The sequence below is a fragment of the Ammospiza nelsoni genome, chromosome 20 (assembly GCF_027579445.1).
Source record: "Ammospiza nelsoni isolate bAmmNel1 chromosome 20, bAmmNel1.pri, whole genome shotgun sequence".
In the NCBI taxonomy this organism is placed as follows: Eukaryota; Metazoa; Chordata; class Aves; order Passeriformes; family Passerellidae; genus Ammospiza; species Ammospiza nelsoni.
This window is the reverse complement of record NC_080652.1, coordinates 9,956,352-9,970,824: the sequence shown is the minus strand read 5'-3', so window position 1 is coordinate 9,970,824 and position 14,473 is coordinate 9,956,352. Positions and strand designations below refer to the sequence as shown.

The window sequence follows — 14,473 nt, the reverse complement described above, 5'->3', positions numbered from 1 at the left end:
TCAGCTTTTCATTCTGAAAGGAAAGGATTGGATCCCTGAATTGCCACCCAGGGCAGCTCCTGCCCTGCTCTCCCAGCCCTCTCCCAGCCGCAGGTCCCAGGCTCTGGCAAGACCCTTTTAGTCCATGCACTGACTTTTGGTACAAAAACATTTAAAGAAATCCTGTGCTGGAGCCTGACTATTCACATTGATTTAGGCCGTGGTGCGGTGATCATCAGTGAATTTATTCTTTATTTGCAGCCTGCAGAGGGGCAGCACTGCCCTGCAGTGGGGCTGGGCCGTGAGGCAGCCCTGGTGTGATGGGTTGGCATCACCTGGGGTGGGGTTGGCACGTTGGGGTGCCATGGCAGGAGCTGGGTGACATTGATGGTGCTGTGGTGACATGGTGCTGTGGTGACATTGATGTCGTGGTGCTGTGGTGACACTGATGGTGCTGTGGTGACACTGCTGTCCGTGGTGCTGAGCCCTGGGCCCCACCCAGGCTGGGGCACCTTCAGGATGTTTTTTGTCCCTGGCTGCCAGCAAACACAGCAGGAGCAGCTCTGGGCTGGTGGCATTCCCAAAAGAGGGAAGCACACAGGGCCCTTTCCCTGCCCCACCTGTGCCCTCAGGTGTTCTCTCCAGCTCAGCTCTCCCCTGGCCACCGTGAATTCCCTTTTCTGTTGGATATCTTGAGAAATGGATGCCAGGAGTGCTGAAGGAGCAGCAGCTTTTGCTGTCAGCTGCAGAGGGAAAGGTGAATCACTGTGGGCCAGGTGACATGCACCTGCCTGGCCAGGTGAGCAGGAGCTGAGCCCTGCTGGCCCCTCTGAGGGAACAGCAGGAGCTCCTCTCTGCTGGCTCCCAGCATTTAGGAGGGGACAGAGCTTTGCTGCTGCTGCGTGCCTGAGGGAGCCAAAGCTGCTGAGTGTGTTCCCTGGCACGCAGCGAGCACGCTGCTCTGTACACAGAGGAACAAGATAAAATAGCTTCCTCCTCCTCATGCTGCTACCAAAAAACAGCAATGGGGAGAAAAATAATCCTCCAGCCCCTGCCCTGCCCGTGGTGATAAGAGCAGTGCAATCCTTCTTTTGACAGAGTCAGGCAAAGCAATTTCATTATTCAGCAAACAAAGCCTTTTCGGATATTTCTGCATCGTGGACGTTTTCTCGGCGGTTTTGCGCCAAATTTGTTGCGGCATCAAGGCCAGAGAGTTTGCCTTGACTCCCCTCACTACCAAAATAAATGCACAGGGCAGGATTGTTCCACTGAGCAGCCGTGACTGGGGAGAGAGGAGAAGGAAGGAGATGGTACGTGCCGACAGCTCGAAAGTGATTGCGGGGAGGATTGCTATGTATGAGAGAGTTCAGGGGGGAAACGGGAGCAACTCACACAGGCAGCCAGGGCTGCCAGGATGGCGAGAGCCAAGCTGAAGAATTCCCCTTCAGAGAGCAATGCCCACGTCAAAACCGTCCCGGCAGGCACGACAGAAGATGTGCACGGGGTGAGCCCCTTGTTACCGTCTCGGAGGATGGGATCCATGGGGAGTGATGTCGGACAAAGGTATTGCAGGGCTGCTGGGGGGGCTGGGGGGAGCAGCACCTTTTCTCTTTGAAATGAGAGGGAAGGGATTAGTGCCTGCACGGGCTGGAGGGGTGGTGGATCAAATCTATGTTAAACAGCCACGGCAGCTCTAAAGTTGGGTTATGAAATAGGGAGCTGGAGCAGAAGGAAACCAGTTCCTTTAATTTTTTTATAGGCGCTTCTTGATTTTTGTTTTTTTTTTTTTATGTGTCTGAATGGCAGCCTGAGACCGCGGGGCTGCCACAGACCACTGTTAACTTGCACTGCACCTTCCCTGTGCAGCAGAAACCCCGAGCTTATTTACACTGCTAAAGCCACAGTACCCACTGTGCATTAGCACCATGTTTGTGTGGCAGGAGAGATGCTCAGTCCCCCATCTGAGCAATAATTCATTTGTTACTGCAATAAAAAAAAAAAAAAAGCTGCCATAGGAAATGCTGCAGCCTTCCTGCAAGCCCAGAGCTGAGTGTGGAGCGAGGAAGGAGCTGTTTTTCAGGAGGAGGAGGAGGATGCTCTGTGCTGCACTGGGATTTCAGTGATTCACAAGGAGCCAGGTCCCCTAGTTACGATGAGGATGCAAATGTCACTAATTCAGCTCTCGTTCTGTTCGTTCCATTTTCTGTTCCATTCTTTCCCCTCCATCTCCCCAGCCTTCCAGCCCATCCATGCTGCTCACCTGTGACTGTGTACTGTATGTCTTCCAGGATGTCATTTGCTGCAGACAGGCACGGCAGGGAGGCTCCTGCTCAGGGGAGGGGGAATTTTACTTGTTTGAGGCTTTAGGCTGGAAGGAATCAATGCCTCAGCTCGTGCCTCCTGGCATGTCTGGGGGCAGGGAGGCAGGAGCAGCAGCTGGGGAAGCCGGGCAGGGAGGTGTGTGCTGGGGAGCGCCGGCGTGGCCGCGGCCGGGCCGGGCACACGATTCGGTCTGCGGGGCTGGGAGGCAGAGCCCAGGCACACTGAGCACCTGGGAGTGTCCCTGGAGAGGTGTGACAGCCCTCCAGATGGCTCCAGTGCCGGGGCTCTGGTGGGCGAACACTGGGAGCTGGCGGGGCTGACTCTGCCAGGCTCACATGTGTGAAGGCTGAAATGGGCATTGTGGGGTGCAGTGGGACTAAATCCCCGGAGCTGGTGTGGTCTCAGAATGTTTTGGCAGTCTGGGTGAGCTCCCAGCACTGGTCAGGCTGTTTGTGGTCTGGTTTTGTGCCTTGGTTTCATTGCTGTAAGGAGGCACCAGAGCTGGGGCTGTCCTGGGGTACCTGAATCTCTGAGGGCACATCCTGGGCAAAGCCTTTGGGGCAGGACTGATTCCTCTCTGTGCTCTCCCAAGTTCTGGTGGTGTCCCCCTCAGGACAGGGTCAGTGGTCAAACCAGATGTGTAGTGGCCAGGAAAATCCAACTGGGAGACTGCTACAACCTCATCCCGCTGATCAGCACTGATTAAACATCCAAGAGAGGCTTCTCCTCCCTGGCACCCAGGGGTTTGGTGGATTCCTGCCCAAGTCCAGGGGGCCAAACCTTCATCCCAGGACTGATCCTTGTTGTCTTCTGTGGGAGCACAGCATAAATTAGGGATGCTGCAAGGCGCTATAGGATCTGGAGGGCAGCAATTCCAAAAATCACCTCACTATGGTGTTTTGGTGGACCCTCCAGAGAAGGTGCCCCAGGGGCTGCATAAAGACCCAATTCCCTGGGTTTCACTGGAATTTTGAGTGATTTGCTGCAGTCTTGTTGTAAGAGGTGCTGAGAGGTGCAGAAGTTGGTGGAACACTTTGGCATCCCTGGCAGAGCTCTGGGGTTGGATTCCCCAGCCCAGGATCTCCTCCTTCCCTGGGCACTGCTGCTGACAGTTAAAGCTGAGGTTTCTGCACTTCTCTTCCCCTGCTGCAGCAAAGGCAGGAAGATGTGTTTAGAAGGGATGAGCAGTGAGTTTGAGGTGCTCTGTGTCTCCCAAAGCAGGAAGATGTGTTTAGAAGGGATGAGCGGTGAGTTTGAGATGCTCTGTGTCTCCCAAAGCAGGAAGATGTGTTTAGAAGGGATGAGCAGTGAGTTTGAGGTGCTCTGTGTCTCCCAAAGCCAGACTCCAGCAGCATTACCGATTGTCCCTGGAAGCTGGGAATGAATTCCCAGGTGCAGGTGGAAGGAGATGTGTGTTACAGGGTGTTCTCAGCATGCAAATGATCCCTCCTGATGATTGAAGCCAGGGAAATCTATTCTCACCTACTTGATTTACCTCCTTACTCTGTCTCTGAGTCACTGCAGCATCTCAAAGCTTTTAGGGGTTCCCAGTCAAAACAGGAGGAAAGGATTTGAATTCATCTGAGGGAAAATCCACTCCACAGCTTGGGAGCAAAAAGGTGAATTCAGGACTGTCCTGGGCACCAAGCACAGGGATATTTTCCTGTGTCTGGTGACCTGCAGATGGGATGGGTCCAGCAAAGAGGCTCGGAGCTCTTCCTCTGTGCCAGGGGTTGCTGTGAGGTGGGGATGGAACCGGGAGCCTCCTGGCCATGAAGAGCAGCTCCCCAGGCACTGAGCCTCCCCTGGCACCAGGTGACAGAGACTGGAACCAGCCAGGAGAGGCTGAGTCTCCTCAAGCCAGGCTTTTCCTGAGGCAGGTTTGTCCCTTGTGCTGGGGGATTGATGGGGAAAGGTGTGAGGGGAGGCAGAGCTGCACAGAACACTCTGTGCTTGGGAAGGAGCTGCTGGCAGGGGCAGGACAGGCAAACATCAGCCTGGATCCCATCTCATGGGCAGTGATCTCCCTGCAGAACCAGAGGCGTGGGTTTAAAAACACAAACAAAGGTTTTTACAGATAACCATGTCCTGTTTGTGCAGCTCTGCTGGAGCAGGGGAAGCTCTGACCACTGCCTGTCCCAGGGCACACTGAGGGGCTCCAAACATTCCTGTTTGTGTCTGGTTGGGATGCTCTGCCCCAGCCCTTGGCAGGGCTCTGGGCCCCCCTCAGCCCTCTCAGCTGTGTTTGTTGAGCTGCTGGGGACAGAGCTGTGACTGCTGAGCTTTGGGAGGAGGATTAGCATTGCAGAGGAGCTGGGCTTGGACAGCACCTGGAGCTGGCCTGGCTTTAAAGCTGTCCCAGCTGGCTCAGGACCAGTCCTGCTGAGTTTTAAACATCTCACTGGACACTTCTCATCTTCTTTGGGTGCTGGGTTTGCTCGTTCTCAGGTGAATAATTGTTCCCCTGCTGATCCTGTACCTGTTCCCTGCTGTCCCTCTGCTGTGTGTCCCACAGGAGCCTGGCTGCTCCTGTCCCCTGGGGCAGCCCAGGGCAGCAGCTGGATCTGGATCCTTCCCTCCCTTTCCTTCTCCTTCAGGCTGCACACTCCCACCCCCCAGCCCTGCCCTGTCTCTCAGTTTGAGATATTTTTGGCAGGAATAAATGGGACTCTGCCTCAGCCCTGGTACAGCCAACAAGATGCTGGAGTCTCCTCTGTGGAAGGAGCAGGTCTTTGCTAGGCTGAGTTTGATGTGAGGTTCTTGGAGGTAAAGCACTCCAGAGAGGGAGGAATTCACCCAAATGTGTCTGAAAATAGAATTTCTGACTGATGGATGCTTGTTCCCTCTCAGGGGCAGCCTGGAATTAACAACCAAGACTTGCTAAATGTGATTTTTTTTGCACACAAAAGAACCCCAGAGAGGTCCAGTCTGGCCCCTGCAGCCACTCAGAGCTTGCAGGAGCTCTCCAGGTGAGGCTCTCCACAGGACACAATTCCCTGCTGAACCATTGCTGTGCTGCAGAATTCCCTCCTGCAGGGACAAAAAGTCAATTTATTTATTTCTAACCTTTCTTTAACAAAAGCTTCTTCCAGCAAAGGCCTTTCAGAGCCCTCTCTGTGTCCTCAGCAAATGCCACGTGCTGGTTTGCAGCCTCTGCTCTGGGTGAGGGGGTTTTGTGCAGGAGAAAAGCTGTGCCAGGGTCACAAATGCCCTGTGTGGGGTTTGCCCAGCTCCAACCTGGGCTCTTGTGCTGCTTCTCTGGTGCCTCTCTGCTGGCTGGGGATGGGGTTTGTGCCAGGAACCCCAGCAGGCTGAGCTGGAGGTGTCAGGATGGGCTGTGCCATGGTCTCTGAGCTGGGGCCACCAGGGTCACTTTGTGAGGGAGGGCAGGGCCTGCATGGCTGGGGACCCTTTGTGGAGATCTGAAACAGAATCTGGGGGATCTGACAGGTTTTGCTCCTGGAGCTCTTTGCCTTTGATGTGCTGTGTTGGGCAGCCCTGGCTGGGAGGTGTTTTTGGGGTGTTTTTGGGGCACTGGGTTTGCTGTGTGCTGGCAGCGTGTTGCTCTGTGCCCACCCTGGAGCATCTCCCAGCCTTGGGCTCCATCTCCCAGCCCTCCCCTGGCTCTGCTGTCCCCAGGCAGGGCTGAGCCCCAGCTCTCCTGCCAGCCTGGGCTCCTCTGCCAGGCCAGGGAGGTGGCACTGCTGGCACTTCCAGGCCAGGGAGGGGGTACTGCTGGGCATTTCTCTGGGGGCGTTTTCAGGGCAGGAATTGGGCAGGGGGCTCAGCTGGGCTCAGCTATGGGAGCAATGGGCAAATGCAGGATCCTGGTGATCAGGACACGATCTCAGACCCTGGTGACAGCGCAGGGAGTGACAGCCACCATCCGTCAGAGTGCGCAGAGCTGCTCATCAGCACGGCTCATTCCTGTCAGGGCTCAGGCCTGGCTGCTGCTTTTCCTGCCCTGGAGCTGCCCCAAAGTGCTGGAAGGGCCCCGAGCTCTGCTCACCCTCTGGCCTTGTGGCCTCTCCTCTGCAGGGACAGCATGGCCGTGTCCCAGCCAGGCTCAGCCCTGAGCTCCCTCCAGCTTTTGCAAGTGTTGTGGCTGCTCCTGTGTGTGGTGCCCACCTCCCAAAGCCCAGGCCTGCAGAAAGGGGACAAACCCAGAAAGGGTTTGCTCTGTGGGCATAGGGCAGTGCCAGCCCCGAGCTGGGTGCTGAGGGGAGCAGGCCGAGCTTGGGAGGGCTGAGTTGGTCCTGGGGGAGCAGGCTGAGCCTTGGGAGGGCTGAGCTGGGTTTTAGGGGAGCAGGCCGAGCTTTGGGTGCTGGGGGAGCAGGCTGAGCTCTGGGAGGGCTGAGCTGGGTTTTAGGGGAGCAGGCTGAGCTCTGGGAGGGCTGAGCTGGGTTTTAGGGGAGCAGGCTGAGCTCTGGGAGGGCTGAGCTGGGTTTTAGGGGAGCAGGCTGAGCTCTGGGAGGGCTGAGCTGGGTTTTAGGGGAGCAGGCTGAGCTTTGGGAGGGCTGAGCTCCCCTCCCACGGCCCTGGGGAGCTGCCAGGATCTCGGTGCCCTACATAGCCCTGACAGGCAGCCACGATCTCACCCAAGGATGCCACGCTCAGCACTCACACTTGGGCTTCTGCTCTGGTTATTTTGGGATCCTCATCCCCATCAGGTCCCATCAGGGCACGGGGATTGGCACGTTCCTCCTCAGGGGAGCCTTTCCTGCCTCCTGTAAGGGTGGCACCTCTCTGGGTAGGCCATGGGGGTCTGTGGCACACCAGAGTCTCACATACCACCTCTAAACTTGCCCACAGTCCTTCCTCCATGAGGATCAGCCACAGCAGGGACTCATTTAGCTCATTAGCAAGGGCAGGGAGCTGTGTCAGGGCAGCCTGAGCATCTACAGGGCCTCTTTGCCCGCCAGTGCCTGCCCTCTCCATCTACCTTCAGCCAGGTGGGATCGGTCCCTTATTGCAAGGAACAATCACTGGGATCAGAGGAAATGGCCTCAAGTTGTGCCAGGGGAGATTTAGGTTGGATTTGGGGCAACATTTCTTTACCAAAAGGGTTGCCCAGCCCTGGCACAGGTGGAGCCCCCGTGCCTGGAGGGATCTGAATGGTGTGTGGTTGTGGCTGTGGGGTCGTGGCTCAGTGCTGGGCTTGGCACTGCTGGGGTGAGGTTTGATGGTGAATTTGATGACCTTAGAGGTGCTTTCCAACCTCAGTGAATGTGTGGCTTTTCTGGAGAGGCCCAGCTCTCTGGAAGGTGCCCACAGGCCAGGCTGGCCCCTGGGCTGGGATCAGCCTGTCCAGCTGCAGTGAGGCTGCTGCAGCTCTGGCACCCCTCCCGCTGCTTCCCAAACTTTGTGTGTGTGAGCTGTGAGCTTCCTTTTGCAGAGGAATGCCAGGGAAAAGTGCTCCTGTGACTGAAGCAGCAGCACCCTGGGAGGCAGCTGAGCCCTCTCCTGCTGCTCTCTCTGCCTCTGGGGCTGCTCTGGTGGCACTGCCAGTCCCTGTGGCACTGCCTGTCGCTGTGGCACCTCTGCAGCTCCTGGTGGGTTTTCCAGGTGCTGGATGAATTCCTCCACACCAGGAATGCTCAATCCCTTTCCCTGGGGCCACCCCTGCTCATCCCACAGCAGGCAGGGGAGCTGCCCTTCCCTCCCCTCTCTCACAGCTTTGTGAGCAGACCTGTGCCTCTTCCTCTCGCCTTCCCCTTCCTCCTGCTCGTTTCTTCTCTCCCCCTCTTTACTTTCTTTTTTCATCTCCTCCCATCTGTCCCTCTCACATCAGGCTATTTTGGGCTGAGTTTCTCACTGTCAGTATGGCAGGAGCTGTGGTGCAGGATGAGCTCTGCTCTAGGGAGCCTCCCCAGGCACTCACCTTGCTTGGCTCATCCTCACCCCTCTGCCTTGACCCTGCCTCCAAGGCATCTCCAGAGCAGGGTGAAAAGGCATTAAATCCTTCCCAAAGCCAGGGCAGAAAGCCATCACATTTAATACCTTTCCACCCCGCTCTGGAAATGCCTCTGAGCCTTGCAAGTGATTATTAAAGCAGCCTGAAGGCAGCAGCAGTGCTGGCAGGTCATTACTTGTGTCTGTAACTTGCAGAGGCTTCAAGTCAAGGCATGAATGTTTTTGTTTGTTTGCTTGGAAAGGATGGCTGTAAATTGAATAGGAAATGCACCACCAGAAGTGAATTTTTAATGCTGTTCATTTACCAAAGATTCAGGAGACAGCAGTGGAAGGAGCAGAGTTTGCTGGGAGAGAGCAGTGTGTGAGCAGTGTGTCCCTGTGTGAGCTGGGCTGTGCTGCTCTGTCCCTCTGTCCCACTTGGAGCACAGGGACAGCATTTAGCCCCCCAATTACCTGCATGAGGCACAGGAGATCAGTGCCACCAGACCCTGCAGGAGAGCTGTGGCTTGGGGCTGGCTGCCTCCCCCTGGAGAGAAGGGAGCTGGTTCTGCTGGCCCGGATCTTGGGGTGCTGTGCACATCCCTGCCCAGCTCAGGGGTCCCTGCCTTTGCTGGAGCCAGAGCTGAGGAGGCAGGATGAGGTGGAAGGTGCTGCTCAGCCTCCAGCATGGGTGGGCAGGTGATTGCTCTCTCTCTTTTACATAAGCCAGCTTTATTCTGGCTTTGTTCTAATAATAAATGTGCCTTTGTCTCCTCACCTTCTAACAGAGCCTTCCCCTTTTGTCAGGGGCTGGAGCTTGAAAGGTGGGGGCAGGTCTGAAGCTGCCAAGGAGTTCCTTCCCCCTCTGCTCCTCTCCTTTCTGCCACCCTTCCCTGCTCTGCTCTGGTGCTTGGGAGGTGCAGTTTGTGCCAGCCTGGCATGGTGGGGATGCTTGGCATCCTCAGCTTGCCCTGTGTGGGGACAGCTCTGCTCTCCCAGCCCCTGGACCCTGCAGAACAGCCAAGGTCCTTTGGCTGCCTGTGCTGTTGCTCTTTTCCATGGGAATGAGGTGATCTGAGCTCTGTCTGCTCTCACTGAGCCAGATCTGGACGAAATACAAAGGTCAATTTGAAGTAGATTATCTAAAACACATTAAAAGCCAGAGTAACCTTTCTGACTCCATTAAGTGGCTTAGGTTCTGTATGTCATAAATCACTGTTAAAGTGGTTTTGGGATCTGGAAAATGGCTGTTTTCCAGACGAGATTTGGAATGATTTTTTGTTTTCTTGGAGAAATCTCCATATTTTCGCAGCAGTTGGTGAGAATTTGGGTGCCTGGTGGGGAGAGGGAGAGGTTTCAGTGGGACACCTCCAATCACTTCTTCGCTCTGTGACCAGCACAACAAAGTTCACTCATTTGGGAGCCAAAAGCACCTTTTTGTAACCAAAAAAAGAGATTATTTCATCGCATGTGTTTTAACCATGGCACAGAGTGGCCAAAGCCACCCTTGGGGAAGTTTATTTCTGTCCATGATTTCGGAATCCCTTTTGTTGGTGATGCCTCCACATGAGTGAGGTGTTTATTGTGGCTGATTCTGGGGGAGGCACAGAGCCCCTGGATTTGGGGGAAGACCCCAATTCTCCAGAACCCTCCTGTCCTGCAGGACCCCACTGATCTGTGTGGGTTTTTTTTTTGCTGTTTGGCTTTCAGGAGTGCTGCTCTGCAGCTGGAATTAGCTCCTGTTCCCCCACCTTTCCCGGCTACCAGCTGGCACCACATGAGGAGAAAACCAAATCATTTGCTGATTTTTTCCCCATAAAGATCCCTGTGAGGCAGGAAAGGCCCCTGCTCCAAACCAGGGGCAGGAGGGGCCCGAGCAGCCCCTGTTCTAACAGGGATAATCCAATTGAGCTGCAGGGACAGTGCCAGCCCAGGCTCCTTCCCCAGCTGCACAAACCCAAGGTGCTGGGCAGGAATAAATGCCAGGGCTGCTCTGAGGCACAGCTCAGCTGCAGAGCCACCCCAGGGCTCGTTCCTACTGTGAGAGGTGGCACAAGAGAGAGCTTTGGTGGGAATTAATGCTCCAGGAGAAAGCTGGAAATGAGCGGGGAAGAGGGGAAATGGCAGGAGCTGAGCCCAGAGAAGAAAAGGCTCTGGGGAGATCCTACGGCAGCCTCCAGTAAAAGGGGCTCCAAAAGAGCTGGAGAAGGACTTTGGATAAGGACCAGGAGTGACAGGACAGGGGGAATGGCTTCACACTGACAGAAAGCAGGGCTAGATGAAATATTGGGCAGAAATCCTTCCCTGTGAGGGTGGCACAGGGTGCTCCATCCCTGGGAATGTCTATGGCCAGGTTGGACAGGGCTTGGAGCAACCTGGGATGGAGGAAGGAGCAATGAGCTCCTGCACAGAGCAGAGCCCAGCAGTGGGAGCAAAATAAATCCTGTCCCAGGGACGCTGCTCCTTGTAGCTGAGGGATGGATCAGCTTCCTCCTGGCTTGCATTCCTGCTGAAATGTGAATTTATTGCTTTTATTTAGTTTGAACTGTGCCGGAGCGCTGCAGACTTGTAAAGCAAAAGCAAAATGCAAGAAAATCTTTATGGACTGCAGTGGCCCCTTGGCTGTGATGATATTTCTCGGTGTCCCTGGCTCACAGTAAATCAGGGAAGGAGGGAGGGCCCTGCTGGAGCAGGGCAGGGCTCAGGCTCAGTTAAAGATGGGGACCCAGGGCCATCCCTGGGTGTTGTGGTGGCAGCATCATTTTCACAAGGAGATTTTTTGCTTTGCAGCTGGAATTGCTGTGTTGGACGGCCCTGTGCTGTCAGTCTGTCTGTCAGTCTATCTGTGGGATGTACAGTACATGAGCACAGGCCCTTTGCCTCCCACCCACTCTTGTTTTTCTCTATGTTCTTCCTCTCCTTGCCTTGACCCCCTCATCCCCCTCATCGTTCCTCTGTTATTTAATTTGATTTTTGGTTTATTTTTTGCTCTATTTTCTTTCCCTTTCTCTGCTCATCGCTGGTGTCTGTAGAGCAGCCCAGCAGAGGCACAGTGCTGATTCCTGAAGGCACCAAACCTGCAAATCCCAATTTCCGTGCACAGGAGTGGCCCCATCAGAGGCAGAGCAGTGAGGCCATTTTTGAGAATCTCTTAAAAAACAAAAGGCATAAAACAGGCCCAGAACCTGGGATTATCCACAGAGCCCTTGAGGGGCTGTGACTGGCAGAGCAGCACTGGGAGCTAAGCAGGGACGTGTCCCAAGCACGGTGTGACCTCAGCTGAGAACTTGGTGGGCGCTGTTCCCAGTGTTGCTGGAGCTGCTGGTGGGGACAGCCCCAGTGTGGGACATTGCCACTGGGACATCCCCAGTGTCACAGCCCTGCTGGGGACATTGCCAGTGTCACATCCCTGGTGTCACAGCGCCGTTGGGGCAGGTTGGGGCCGGGTTCCCTCACGCTGTGTGTGCTGCTCTCGCTCGTAGGCCTCACGCCGAGGATTTCAGCGTGGATTCCTCCTTCTCACAGTAAGTTCTCTGCCTGCATTGCCCGGTGCCACGGGGAGGGACAGGGGACCCTGGCCTGCCCTGGGGTGAAGCTGATCCTGCTCTCCACAGGACACAAACTCCCCTGGAATTTGGGGTGTTTGGAGCTGGGTGTTGGGCAGTGCCTGCTGCTGGGAGCAGTGGTTAACCTTGGCTCTAATTAATGTGGATTAAAGTGTATGGTCCATCCATGGAAATGTTCCAGGCCACGAGGGATGGGGTTTGGTTTCTGCTCTTGTGGAATTGGGTTTTGGTCCAGTGGAATTGTCCCTGCCCGTGGCTGGGACCAGGTGATTTTTAAAGGTCCCTTCCAACCCCACCCAGCCTGTGGTTCCACCATGATCCTGCTTTTAAGGGAGCTGATAAACACAAGATTTGTCCTTTACTGCTCTGGGCATCCAGGAATTGTGTGTGGGAGCAGCAAATCCTTCAGCAATTCCCACCCTGGGGAGGATTCCCAGTTGTGGTGGGTCTGGAGCTGGTCCAACACCAGTGCAACCCCTGGAATTTATTGACTCATTTCCTGCTGTGAGATGGGATTGGGAGTATGGCAAAGCAGGCTCAAAACTTTAAAAGGTATAAAGAAAACTTCATTAACGGTAACTAAAAGAAAAGATAATAAGAATAAGTTTATTGAGGAGGAATTGAGAGCAGCAAATCAGCAATTATCCATTAACGATGAGCTCCATGCACAGCCCTAATTAAACAATGCAGATTCATCAGCACAAGCAATTACAGGAGCAGACTCATGAGTGTCGCTCTCCAATGTTGCAGAACAAACAGGCCAGTGGGAGCACAGCCTGCCATCCCATTGCTGCTTCCTTTTGGGGTTTTAACCTTTAGTAGAAGTGCAATTATCTTATTTTGGAGCAAGTGGTGCCCCTGCCCAGCCATGAGCACCATCCAAACCTTGGATGGGAGATGCTGCCCCGTCCTGGCAGTGCCCAAGGCCAGGTTGGACAGGGTTTGGAGCACCCTGGGATAGTGGAAGGTGTCCCTGCACAAGGCAGGGGGTGGAACAGGATGAACTTTAAGGTCCCTCCAGCCCAAAGTATTTTATTATCTACAGCTTGAAGCCCTGAGTGTGCCCCTGTTTCCTCCAGTGTTTGGTTTGGTGCCTGGAAATGAGCTCTGCAGCTGCTGGGAGGGATTACAGCTGCCTTCAGGGAACGAGGAATCGATAAAAATCCCATTTCCATTGCAATGTCCTCCCTAATAAAAATTATATATATGTATAAAAGAACTAAATTCAAGCAGGAGATTTCTGTTACATTTCCTCAGGCCCATGGAGCCCTTTGCAGTCCGTGCCAGCCCTTGTCCCCCTGGCACACCAGGATGAGTTTAGGGCATGGTGAGAGATAAATGGCCCTGGAGGCCAAACCTACTCTTGGGCAGGGTTTTTCCCTGTAGTGACTGCTTGGAATTTGCTTTTCATCCCCCAGAAACACAACTGCAGCATTACTGCTGGAGCCAGCATGACATTACCTGCACCCAGCTGGGTTTAATTTGCTGCGGAGTGCTTGGCAATATCAATTCTTTCTTTGGGCAAAAAAATCACAGTCCATAATAAAACAGGAGGGTTTTTTCTCATTGATTCCCATGGTAAATGCATGAAACCTTGAAGAAACGAGTCCCTGGGCTTGAGAGGCAAGGTGTGCCACAGCATCCTGGCTCCATGGGCAGTGTTGGTTGATGTGGGAGTTGATCCTGCTGGTCTGGGATGAGCCTCAGCAGGGAAATCGTTCCTGGGGCTGCAGGGGCCAGGAGGGGCAGCTGCCTTTCCTGGCAGGGTTGTGACAGTGCCACGGTGGCTGTGATGGTGACAGATTGTGGTGGCATTATGGTGACTCTGACAGTGCCATGGTGGCTGTGATAGTGACATGGTGGTGGCTGTGATGGTGCCACGGTGGCTGTGACAGTGCCACAATGACTGTGGTGGCACCCTAGTGACTCTGACAGTGCCACGGTGGCTGTGATGGTGCCACGGTGGCTGTGATGGTGCCACGGTGGCTGTGACAATGCCACAATGACTGTGGTAATACCACAGTGATTCTGACAGTGCCACGGTGGCTGTGACAGTGTGACAGTGCTGTGGTGACTCTGACAGCGCCACAGTGGCTGTGATGGTGGCATAGTTGTGTCTGTGATGGTGGTGCCATGGTGGATGTGACACTGCCTGTCCCAGGCTGGTGTGGGACCTGCTGATCTCCTTGGGGCTGGGTGCTGCTGTGATCCCTGAGGGTCACCTGGGATTCTGGATGAGGGAGAGAGCAGCTTCAGTGCTGCACCTGCTGAGGGATGTGGGATGAGAAACTTCACTGAAAGTGGGCAGATGTGGCCTGTTTGCACTGCTTGGCCTGTTGGACCATGCTGGCCCTGCCCGTGGTGTCCCCAGTGCTGTCCTGTCCCTCCCCCAGCCCCAGAAATCCCTGGGAGAGATCCCCCCTCTCCCCTTCATGGCTCAGCAGCATTGGCAGAGGGGCTCAGCCCCAAAGCAGGCACAGCCAGCCCCAGCTCCATCCCTCCCAGGCTGTTTTGAGCTGTTTTGTTTCAAACGTGCCCCAGATTCCCGGAGGAGCTGCCGCAGTGGGAGCGCTCAGGGTGCTCCGTGGTCCCTGAGAATCCTGAGAATCTGACACATCCCCAACTGCAGAGCCCTGGGGAGGGCTCCATCCTGCCAGGAGGGGGTGAGCCCAAGCATCCCCCAGCCCAGGAAGGACTTGGTGTGGCAGGAGAAG

General features: G+C 55.0%; 1 protein-coding gene across 2 annotated transcripts in view; it reads left to right on the top strand.

The window, feature by feature from the left end:
* The first annotated feature begins 1,393 nt into the window (after positions 1–1,393).
* KCNT1 (potassium sodium-activated channel subfamily T member 1) overlaps positions 1,394–14,473 on the top strand; it is a 43,259-nt gene continuing 30,179 nt past the window's right edge. For both annotated transcript variants that reach the window (XM_059486167.1, XM_059486168.1), the window contains exons 1-2: positions 1,394–1,542; positions 11,676–11,717. In XM_059486167.1, coding sequence (XP_059342150.1) covers positions 1,394–1,542; positions 11,676–11,717 — 191 coding nt within the window. The remainder of the gene's footprint in view (positions 1,543–11,675; positions 11,718–14,473) is intronic.